Source organism: Gavia stellata, chromosome 9, assembly GCF_030936135.1.
Source record: "Gavia stellata isolate bGavSte3 chromosome 9, bGavSte3.hap2, whole genome shotgun sequence".
In the NCBI taxonomy this organism is placed as follows: Eukaryota; Metazoa; Chordata; class Aves; order Gaviiformes; family Gaviidae; genus Gavia; species Gavia stellata.
This window is the reverse complement of record NC_082602.1, coordinates 21,741,916-21,753,795: the sequence shown is the minus strand read 5'-3', so window position 1 is coordinate 21,753,795 and position 11,880 is coordinate 21,741,916. Positions and strand designations below refer to the sequence as shown.

Genomic DNA, 11,880 nt, shown 5'->3' with positions numbered 1-11,880 from the left:
ACGGCAAATTAGAAATGTTGGGAGTCAAGCCTGCTATCTTCTGTCTGCTGTGTGCTTGCCTATGGTCAAAGGAAGATTTTAAAAGACGTATGTCTAATCAGTGGATCTTTTAATTGCATAAGTTAGTTTGACACCTGGGTAAAGCATGATTTCTATGTCACATTGCTCAAAGAGCTGTTGAGATGTAGAGTGAATATTGTAATAATGCTTAATACTTGTCACTAAGTATCTGTTTGAAAGCATAATGATATTTTACCTTGTATTCATCCCAGCAACTGGGGGATATTTTGTTCTTCAAAAGTTGTTGGCTCAATTTTGCATCTAGTCAAGTCAGGTGGATTTTGCCATGTCTAGTAGACAGAGGAGCACAAAGGAGAACATGACCTCAAAAGCAGATGGAGATAAGAGACAGCCATCACATTCAGACTGGAAGCATAGTGTAGGTCTCCTTAAGGTTTTGACTTAGCCTGTTGAATACCCAAGGGTTCATTAAGAAAATGTGTGTTTGCACACATCCATTACCCACCAAACATCCACAGGTCAGGCCTGGGATTTAGGTACATGTATGTCTTTGATAGCAGTCACATTAAAAAATCAGTAGTAGGTTGTATTTCCTTATCTATAAAGGCAAAAGGATAACAAAGGATGACGCAATTTAAAATTAGTAAGAGACAGCAGTTTTTCAAGTGTGTGCACGAAGTGGAGTGGAAAATGTTCCTATGCTCTTTCTCTGAATTCCAGTGTTAGAGTTCTGCGTTCTTGCTTATTTTTCCTATCGTGCAAGTCTCTTGTAGAGCTCCAGTGATTACCCTGGCCAGCTAATTCTGTTCTGAGATTGTAATGCATTATATCACTTCTGTATAACAGGAAAGGGAACTTCCTCTTTAAAGCTACGTATTACTAAGTAAGAAGGATTTCTGATGGGCGGAGTTTTCCCTTGAGCAGGCTAGATAAAGGCTTGCGGGATTTACAGACCTCTCAGACTGCAATCAGCATGAACTGCAGCCTGCCAGACAGAGTGCTGCTCAGCTACGGGATGGATGGACAGCGGGACAGGTTGTGCCTTCAGTCTCTTTGGGACTTTGTCACAGCAAAGGAGGCATTGATCAAGTCACCGTTTTTTCCAGTGCTGTTTTCTTTTACAGCATACATGGCTTTCTGTCTTCCATATATTGCACTGGACTTTTTAAGCACTAGACTACCAAACTTGAGAAAATACAAAATCCAGCCGCAGAACTATCCAACTCTTGGAATGATGGTGCCCTGCATTATTCAAAGTGCGTATCACCATGTTGTTTTGATCTTCCCGGTGACGTTTCTCCACTGGTACTGGAGACCAGTGAATCTACCAGTGATAGCTCCAGAGCTGCCTGAGGTCCTGCTGGAAGTAGGAGTTTGCCTGCTTCTGTTTGATTTTGAGTACTTCCTGTGGCATTTGCTTCATCACAAGGTGCCTTGGCTCTACAAGACCTTCCACAAGGTGCATCACAAGCATGTGTCAACGTTTGCTCTTACTACACAGTATTCCAGTGTATGGGAATTGCTCTCACTGGGATTTTTTGCTGCTATCAACCCAGTGCTTCTCAGATGCCATCCTTTGACAGAAATGATTTTCTTCCTTGTAAACATTTGGTTGTCAGTGGAGGACCATTCAGGATACGACCTTCCGTGGTCAACTCACCGACTTGTGCCTTTTGGTTTGTACGGAGGAGCACCACATCATGATCTCCATCATCTGAAATTCAAATCAAACTATGCTCCTTACTTCACCCACTGGGACAAACTCTTCGGGACATTCACAGAGTCGCATTCTAATTAAGGATATTTACCTGTGGATGAACTCTTATTTTTTTATAGGCTAAACTAGGACATTAATTTTTCAAAGACATACAGAAGATTGTATATTTGAAGCTGCCTATAAAAGCAATAGCTATTTATAACAAATCCTCTTAATATATGTGTATTTGTATGTATACTTGGAAGTGCCTATGTTAAATGGCTGCAAATGGGAGGGTAAATATCTGTTGCTTAAATTTGTTTGAGTCAAAGGTGTAAGGGAAGCATTAAGAGACATTCTCTCTTCTTTCCTTCTTTCCAGCTTTCATAAAGCATGTATTGTATTATTGTATGATGTTTTATACATACGCCAGAACAATTATCTTACTGTTGTAGGATGATTTATGATGTAAACAGAAAAGGTACACATCATGGATTTTCTGGAGTTTAATGTGCCAGAGCATGTTATTGCACAATGATGTTGTAAAATATTGCTGCCAAACAAAGCTAGTTGGCTAACCATGCAATAATTTTGATATTTATATTTTACACCTTGATGTACTGTCTTTTTTGAATAGAAAATAAATATGGTCATTCTTTTAAAATTCTGTTTCATTTTATTAATTCCTCTGTTCATTTTAGGAACAGGTATGATTCCTTTTGCATAGGTGTCGTACATTCAAGTTTCAGAGTTTCAGACTTTTCTTATCAAAATATTGTCATGTTATTTAAATGTGAACCATTTACTTTTTTCTCCAGAGTCACGTTATTTTTAAATAGTTTTCAATATTGTAGAAACCGAACACTGAATGCAGTTTAAAAAGCCACAGTGAAATTTTATTATTACATTTGTGAGAAGCTTGAATAATTTTCACTAAATATATGGTGTGAGAGCAGAACATTAAGCAGTCCCTTAATAAAAGGGAGCATGGGTCCTTCACAACCACATCAATTAATTGTTACTTGCATGCAAAAACCTGGCAAGGAATATAAACAGGGTTTCGACAAAATAGATGATTCTTTCAAGCAGATTTCAGAGGAATAGAATCAAACCTTTCAGGATCCTAAACCGTGGAACAAACCAGCTATGTCTTGCTAGAAGAGCAGTTATATAGAAAACATTGCTATGTAGTCTCACAGAAGTCACACTGAAAAAAATAAGCACGAAGAGATAAGCAGGTCTTCCATTTCTCATTCAGCATAGATCCATATGGACTTATGTCCACTGACAAAACATTTTAATGCTTATAGTCTTCTATCCTGTATTACTAATAAACTTCTCAGGATAGCGATGGGAACAAAAAGTGCAAGTAATATAGACAGTGTGTAACAAACACTTACGCATCATCATCCAAAAATGCCTTTGTCATTCTGTTATGTCTAGAGGGTTGTGTGACCTTACAGAGGCTGTTTGTCCAGGAGAAGAGAGAATCCTTAGTATTTCCAACAATGTGAACTTATAAAGGGAACAGCATTTCTGGATACTGCATCTTTTTGATAACAGGAAATAATTTTCATAAATATCTTCATAAACAGTACGAAATGCTGCAATCTCAATACTTAACTACTCCCTCTGCTCTCTGGATATCACAGAAGAGCAACCCTTCTTTTCAGTGGTAAGAACATGACACAGCACGAAAGTAGAAACTGAGGCTTAAAAGAATATAAAACTGGAATTTTTGCCATGCATCTATTCAGTTGAAAGAAAGAATTTGCAATCTTTCTGATGATTATAATCTGAAGTATTTTGGGGTGTGCTACAAAGAGAAGGAAGTATTCTTTTTTTTTCTGCAAAATGCAGGAGGCAAAATGCAGGAGGCAAAATACAGTCTCTGATTTCTTTGAGCTGTTTAGCCATTTTGAGATATCCCTAAGTTACCCTTTCAGTTCTAGAAATCCCACTTAATTCAGCTTGGCAAATACTGAGCATCTGATGGGGGTGCTCTGTAGTTTCAATGAGTTATATCTTATACTATAACTATATATTGTAACTATACACTATAACAGTCTGTTTCATGTACTATTGGCTCTCCAAGTAAGCAAGGTTGAGGCTAACTGGTACTTGGATATGTTGCAATAGGAAACCTATGAGCAAATCCCACAAAAAAGATTGTGGCTGAACCCATGGGGATTATTCCCCTTTTTTGCGCAAAGCTTAGGAGTTGCTGTAACAAATACTTTACTACTGGAGAAAGAGTCCCAGTCAGCTGCAGGCAAAACTATGCTTGCTCTTGTCAAGTCAAGTGAGATAGTCTTATTTGGCATTGACAGCATAGCGTAACAGCGGTGAGGATGATCAAAGTGACAATGGAAGGAGGCAATGTACTGCATGATGATCCTGCTTATTCCCTTCTCCCTCACATCCTCAATGTTTGCATGACTTCAGACACACATCAAGAATGCATTTCTTTAAATACGGAATTTCCCCCAGGTTGTATCTGTACTGAACCTCGTGCCAATCAGACCTGGAATCTCAGCTTAAAGGCTCATTATTGCATGAACTTGCAATACTAAAAAAAAATACTAACCCTGCTCCCCTGCCCAAAAAAAAAAAGTTGTCCAATGAAAATTTGACTAGTACATGTCTGGAATGGCTTATTTGAATTCCATGCTGGAAATATTTATACTTTGTCATCATGACATAATCCTAGCATACCTTGTCCCTATGTCTCCAATGCTTTGAAGGTAACTTAGGCTCTAAACTGTGAGGGATTGAAACCATTTGCGTATTGTGTGTATTTTGAAGCACTTTCCTTAAGTGTGCTATAATATAACTTTAGGTGTAAGTATGAGAAAAACTCATGAGCAGAAGACCCAGACAAACATAAAACTTCAGGTCTTTGCAAGTCAATGAAAAGCAAAATATAGACAAAAACATATACTGAAGATAAAGCAAATAAGAGGGTTTTTTTTCCTGTTTTCATTGAAAGTTCAGCACATACTGTACCACTGAGCATGAGAGCACAGCAAATTCTGTGTATTGATGGTGCTGAGATTTTAAAACAGATGTTACTTCCTATATTTGCATTTCCCCATGGTCTTTACCACAAGACTTTACCAGACAAATGGAACTCCATTGTAAGGGTTTATGTCAGAAAACCAAAACCAACTTTCTCTCTTCTGTTCCAAAATTCTCCTAGCTTCCTTCCTCATTATAATGTGGCATGATGTGCCACACAGATTTCCTATCTAATCTGCCGAAAGTTGATCTGTTGTCATTTGTGAGTAAATAGAGGATATTTGCACAGACCCTTGAAGCTATAAAATGAGATTTTTGATGCTCTTATTGTCCACTTTATATCTTTAAAAATCCTAATTTAATAAAGCTCAAAGAAGTAAGATATTATGCATTTCTCTTTGTACCTGTATCTTAGTTCTTAAGCACATGGTTAAATATTGAACTCTTTGTCTGATCTTACAAATAGCAGGTGTTCCCAAATTCTCACTGGCAATTTAGCACTATACTTCTCTTGAAATTTAGGCTGAGTCTTTCAAAACAAAAAAAGGAGAATCTCCATCCTTTACTGGATGCAGGAGGGAACATTGTCACCAAGGATGAGGAAAAGGCTGAGGTACTTAATGCCTTCTTTGCCTCAGTCTTTAATAGCCAGACCAGGTATCCTCAGGGAATCCAGCTCCCTGAGCTGGAAGACAAGGATGGAGAGCAAAATAAACTCCCCGTGATCCAGGAGGAAGCAGTTAACAACCTGCTATGCCACCTGGATACTCACAAGTCTATGGGGCCTGATGGCATCCACCCAAGGGTGCTGTGCTGAGGGAGCTGGCGGAGGAGCTTGCCAAGCCGCTCTCCATCATTTATCAACAGTCCTGGTTAACAGGGGAGGTCCCGGATGACTGGAGGATTGCCAGTGTGACGCCCATCTACAAGAAGGGCCGGAAGGAGGATCCGGGGAACTACAGGCCTGTCAGCCTGACCTCGGTGCCGGGGAAGATTATGGAGAGGCTCATCTTGAGGGCGCTCACGGGACACGTGCAGGATAACCAAGGGATCAGGCCCAGCCGGCACGGGTTCATGAAAGGCAGGTCCTGCTTGACCAACCTGATCTCCTTCTATGACCAGGTGACCCGCCTGGTGGATGAGGGGAAGGCTGTGGATGTTGTCTACCTGGACTTTAGTAAAGCCTTCGACACTGTCTCCCACAGTATTCTCCTGGAGAAGCTGGCGACTCGTGGCTTAGACAGGCACACTCTTCGCTGGGTAAAAAACTGGCTGGACGGCTGAGCCCAGAGAGTTGTGGTGAATGGAGTTAAATCCAGTTGGCAGCCGGTCACAAGCGGAGTCCCCCAGGGCTCAGTTTTGGGACCGGTCTTGTTTAGTATCTTTTATCAATGATCTGGATGAGGGGATCGAGTGCTCTCTCAGTAAGTTTGCAGACGACACCAAGTTGGGCGGGAGTGTTGATCTGGAGGGTCGGAAGGCTCTGCAGAGGGATCTGGACAGGCTGGATGGATGGGCCCAGGCCAATTGTATGAGGTTCAACAAGGCCAAGTGCCGGGTCCTGCACTTGGGTCACAACAACCCCAGGCAACGCTATAGGATTGGGGACGAGTGGCTGGAAAGCTGCCCCACAGAAAAGGACCTGGGGGTGTTGATTGACAGCCGGCTGAATATGAGGCAGCAGTGTGCCCAGGTGGCCAAGAAGGCCAACGGCATCCTGGCCTGTATCAGAAACAGTGTGGCCAGCAGGACTAGGGAGGTGATCGTGCCCCTGTACTCGGTGCTGGTGAGGCCGCACCTCGAATACTGTGTTCAGTTTTGGGCCCCTCACTCCAAGAAGGACATTGAGGTGCTGGAGCGTGTCCAGAGAAGGGCAATGAAGCTGGTGAGGGGTCTGGAACACAAGTCTTATGAGGAGCGGCTGAGGGAGCTGGGGTTGTTCAGTCTGGAGAAGAGGAGGCTGAGGGGAGACCTTATCGCTCTCTGCAACTACCTGAAAGGGGGTTGCAGAGAGGTGGGTGTTGGTCTCTTCTCCCAAGTGACTAGCGACAGGACAAGAGGCAATGACCTCAAGTTGCACCAGGGGAGGTTCAGGCTGGATATTAGGAAAAATTTCTTTACTGAGAGAATGGTGAAACACTGGAACAGGCTGCCCAGGGAGGTGGTGGAGTCACCCTCACTGGAGGTGTTCAAGGAATGAGTGGACAAGGCATTGTGGGACATGGTTTAGTGGGCATGGTGGTGTTGGGTTGATGGTTGGTCTTGATGATCTTACAGGTCTTTTCCAACCTTAGTGATTCTGTGATTCTGTGAAATGATACCTGGCTTGGCAATTTTGAGGTAACAGTATACAACACTGCAAAGCGACAGGTTTTTGCTTAGTGTGTGCGTTCTCAGTGCTGCTGGTAAGTGTGCTCCTCAGGTGCTTCGGAGAGTGCGTATGAAGTTTAGAGCCACGCTGAGTCAATACTCACTTCCGGAAAAGACTTTGTCCTTATTCATGTTGATCAAATGCAAGTACTTTACAAGGGAAAACCAACACAGTCTACAGTGTACAGCTATGATTTTTTATGATTTGAAAAATAATCTATGTCATTAATGGATTTAGTGTCTCAGTTAATCTAGTGTGTTATCTGGATTAAATGAAAAACTAGTATCTCTTTGGACTATCAGACTATGCTATCTCTAAATTAGTTGAAGCAATTTGCAATGACAGAACACTTGATTGTCATCCGTTGCTCCTCAATGTTATTGGAAGGAGTGAATAACTCTTTGATGTGGCTTTATCTCAGGGGACTCAGCAGTCACTTCAGCAGTTTTACTTATTCTTGCCTTCATGCACAAGTGTTAAGCTTCTGCTACTACCTGCTTTTTGAACCAGTTATGGTTCTGTATCTGAAAAAATCAGTCATTTTGGACTCTCTCAAAATACAAAAGCCCTGTGGATTTATTCCCAGATTACCTTGGTTGAGAGACTAATCAGCATGAGTCTACTATCACATTTACATGTAAAATGTGCCTAAGACCTTGGCTTTGTGTGCTGGGCTTGGCTGATGTGCTTGGTACAATCCAACCTGAAAGATCTTTGCAGCACAGTCTGGAGTTGTGTTTGCAGTATGTTCAGTATGTTTTTCTCATAATAACAACTGCCAAACAATTGTTTTCCAAAACTTAAATGTGTTTCTAATTTATGGAAATTTGAAGTTGCTTATTAGGACACAGAAAAAAACCCCACATCCCCCAAAACCAACCAACACAAGCATTCCAGCCTTTAAAGGGAACAGAACTAATGCAGAGGGGCCTTCAGCTGTGTGTTTGTGGGTGGTGGTGTAGCTCAAATCCTCCCGCGTGTGGTTTCTTCCCTTGATGCAAAGCAAGTGCCAGGTCCTCTGGCGAGGAAGCCGAGCAGGCTGCTGATGTGTGAGGGGAAGGGTCTCCGGTGGGTCGGTGCCTCTGGGGTCAGCAGGGCCGTGCCGACGCAGAGCTGCAGGATGCAGCGTTCGAGGGCGTCCAAGTTTCTCACCAGTGACAATTTCAGCATGGTCAGGACTAACCCAAATTTGGAGCCTCAAAAACGTGAGTAACGGCTTAGTAGCTCTGCTACTAATGTGGTGAAGAAAGCAAAAGATTATTTAATTACTCGTTCTGTGGGGTTGATTGTTTCCAGCTAGTGTCTTCCCTCTGTTTCCATAGCCATGGCTCATCCTGGATTCAGCTGTGTCTGATGCTTCTTGCAATTCACCTGTGGGAATTGCTTTTCCAGTTAATGACATCTCCATTTTGTATTACACACCATGCATGTTTCCTAAGCCAGAAAGCTGAAGCAAAATGACTAGTTTGCAGCTGGCTGGCAGACAATTAGTCTATGTACCAACACTCTTTTGCAAGTACTACGACTGATAGTTTACTATTTTATCTGCTTTCTAGCAGATATATAACCAAACTCCCCCTCCCACCACTGTTAAACCTAGGCCTTAAGCCTACTCTTCTGTGTCCTTTTCTTTCTGGATATTAATTGCATAGTTTAGCCCACATGCTATATGCATTTTTTCTTTTTTTCCCCTCTCTTTTTGTGACTCAGATTTGTATCCTGAGTAATTGAACCGTTTTTTAGAAGAAGGAATTTCATTTCCCTCCACACTTGGCACAACTAGTAGAAGAGCACTGTTTTTCTCTGAAAGCTGTGGATGGATAACAAAGGAGCAGAGCATGTTATATGTGGAAAGGCATATGCATTCAGCAATATCAGCATTAACAAGCTGATTCTCTGTTTTATATCCTTTGCCTATTGAGCTTCAGCTTACTGCTTCCCTGCTCTTCTCTCAGACCTCTTAATCATAGGGTAATGGGATAAATTAGCGCTCATGTACTAGCATCAGTATCATTTCTAGAAGTTGACCATCCTGATAGAACCTAATAATTTGCAGTTAGCACTATTTCAAATACTATTATTTATAATACAATTTTGAAACCCTGGCCAAACTCTAGATGCCAGGAGCTCTACCAACACAGAGGAAAAAGCTATCTCCCAGGAGGCTCTGGGCATAGTATGGACCTTCTGCACTCAGAAATTACTTAGAGCACCCGCTTCTTGCTGCCAACCTTTATTCTGAGACCTAAGCATTCCCTGAGGATGAATTATGTGTCTAATCTTTACAGTTGCAGAAAAGCAAAATGAAGAATAAATTCCATCAACATACATGTTCTTCATCTGCTCTGAGCTGATGTATTTTTCCCACTAGGTCTGAGAGTAAGAAATAAGAACTAAACTTACAACTGCAGGAGGTTCTTAACTCCAAAAAATATGATGATAGCAGTGGGAAGTAAATATTCACTCTTTCCCTCCCAAGCATTTTAGCAGAATAGTTCAGTTGTATGCTTTACCCTGCTATGCCAAACAGCTTCCTTGGTGCCTACACCTTCGTGGTGACTACAGTGAAGTTGTGAAGTAGGAGTGAAGGAATCTAGAATATGTATTTTGTGAAAGCTGTATTCACTTCTTTGTTGGAAGAATTTAATCAAAACTTTTTCAAATCAAACATCTAAATTTGACTTGGCAGTAATTAGTCCTTTCAGATACCTCAAAAGCTGATGGGTGTGTGTTATCTACGAAGCACTAATACACAAATAAAATAAGTTATTGGGCTTTATTTATTTCACAGTGCTGTTATTACAAATCTTGATTATTTAATGTCGATGTGGCACCTGTTAAACTTCTAGCTGTCTATGGCAAGGAGAGGGATTTAAGAACTTGTTTTGCTTGCTGCAATACAGGTGATCAAAGCTGTAAAATCCAGTGTTATGTAAGGGTTTTCTAATAATTATGCTGTTACAGCTGTGTACTTACACTACTTCCGCCTTTTAATGTAAAAATTCCTGACAGCAGCATAGGAAAACACTTAAATCAGGATGCAAAGCAAGTTTTGGACTTAAGTCACACAAAGGTAACTGGTGTTTAGTCTAACTACCTTTGCCAGTGGCTTCCAGGGAAGAACTACTTTTTCATTCTGCTTGGGTGGGAATTCCAGGATGAGATTATTGGAAATGGATGTGGCACTTTTGGAGATTGTCCAGCAATATGTGAGGTAGCTCATGATATTGCATATATATCCATTTTATATATTTTTATATAAAAATATATAAATATATATAAAATAATAATATATATATAAATGCCCCATTGCTTGTTTTGTTTTGGTTTTATAAATATATATGTACATATAAACTGTGGTATTTAAGGTATGGTGTAAGAAAGCTGGTGATGACAACAAACTAGAGTTGTGGCTGGTGGTTTGATAGAGGCAAACTTCTCCACAAAGGACCATGAGGGAGCACTGATGGGGAGATGCGGGCACACATGCTCAATCTCAGGAGCAACCTAAGGGCTTTCCCCCAAGTCAAGACATGCCGACAGAGAACAAGACAGCTGAAACTTGTGTGGTGGTGATAGTGTCGGTTTTCGCTTGGTTTCAGAAGGAAACAAGTTACGCAATTGCAGCGTCTGTCAGGGTCTTCCAGTAATTTGTGGACTTGTTACACAACTCAGCGGAATTGGACAAAGCGGGAGAGATCCTAAAGACACTAAGTGCTCTCACATTTTATGAAAATCATTAGCTGGGCAGAGGCGAGAGATATTTACACCATTTTATTCACTGATTTACAAAGAGGCGGGGAGGAACCAACCCTGGTTCGCTCTATGAGAAAGCAGTCTGCCAGCCCCTACACAAATGTGCAGCTCCGGATTAATTGCAGCCTGTACTGTCTGTTGTTTAGCTAAAGGCCAATCCAGATAAAAGAGTGATGTTGCAGTGTGTGTGGGGAGGTAGGTGAGCTTTGGGGACATGGGAGACGACTAAGGATTTTGTGGGCTAGTGTAGAAAACCTGGAGGTAGCTGGAGATACTGCTGCATCAGGGAGAACCTGGCAGAGGTTCTGTGGTTTTTGTGGTCGTAGTGTGTAACTCATAAAGACAATAATTCACAGGAAACAAGGATTTACAACTCGCAAGCAGTTTCCTTGATTTGAACTATGGCCCTCTTTTTTTCGTTGAAAAGGGTGACAATAAATGTGACGAAATTGGGGAGCCAACTTGTGATCCAAACTGAACAGTTCTGCAGAAAAGACCTAATGATGAGCTCAGCAGTGTCATGCTTCTTCACAAGAAGGTGAACTCCAGAGCTGTGACCCCCTACTTGCAAAAAGGGAGAGCAGCCCTTGCAAGAGTTGCTGGTCAGTGCTGTAGGTGAGGGAATGGTGGCAGACTGACTGTCTGGTGGGAAGCATGGAGTGAATTTTAGGAGGTGGCTTGTATGACAGACATTCTGTGCATATTAAACACCTTGTTTCTGAAAGTCTGTTTGATGTGTTATAGTACCAGATGTCTTTTATGACAGGAATCTTCTTATCTTTAGCTCCCATTGCAACAAGAGGACTGGCAGTTGGTAAAACTGTGCTGATGTGTTTCTTATTTTGCCTCTCACTGCATGCTAACCTATTTGAATTAGCTAACTCAAATAGTGTAACATATTATAGGAACCGTGCCCTTGAATGATTTAATGTATCGTTTCAAAAAGTCCAGTGTATTCACAGTAAGAATATGCTGCCTAAAAAGAAGCTGAATCAGTGAGGCTTAGTAACAACTATGG

At 41.5% G+C, this 11,880-nt stretch overlaps 1 protein-coding gene across 1 annotated transcript; it reads left to right on the top strand.

Annotated features, from left to right (window-relative positions):
• Window positions 1–994: 994 nt before the first annotated feature.
• CH25H (cholesterol 25-hydroxylase) lies at window positions 995–2,080 on the top strand. Its single transcript, XM_009815799.2, has one exon. The coding sequence runs from the start codon at window positions 995–997 to the stop codon at window positions 1,817–1,819; it is 825 nt and encodes a 274-aa protein (XP_009814101.1). The 3' UTR covers window positions 1,820–2,080.
• Window positions 2,081–11,880: the final 9,800 nt, after the last annotated feature.

Bases quoted from the DNA above. Each gene is read 5' to 3' on its own strand.
- CH25H (XM_009815799.2), top strand. From the start codon at position 995: ATGAACTGCAGCCTGCCAGACAGAGTGCTGCTCAGCTACGGGATGGAT.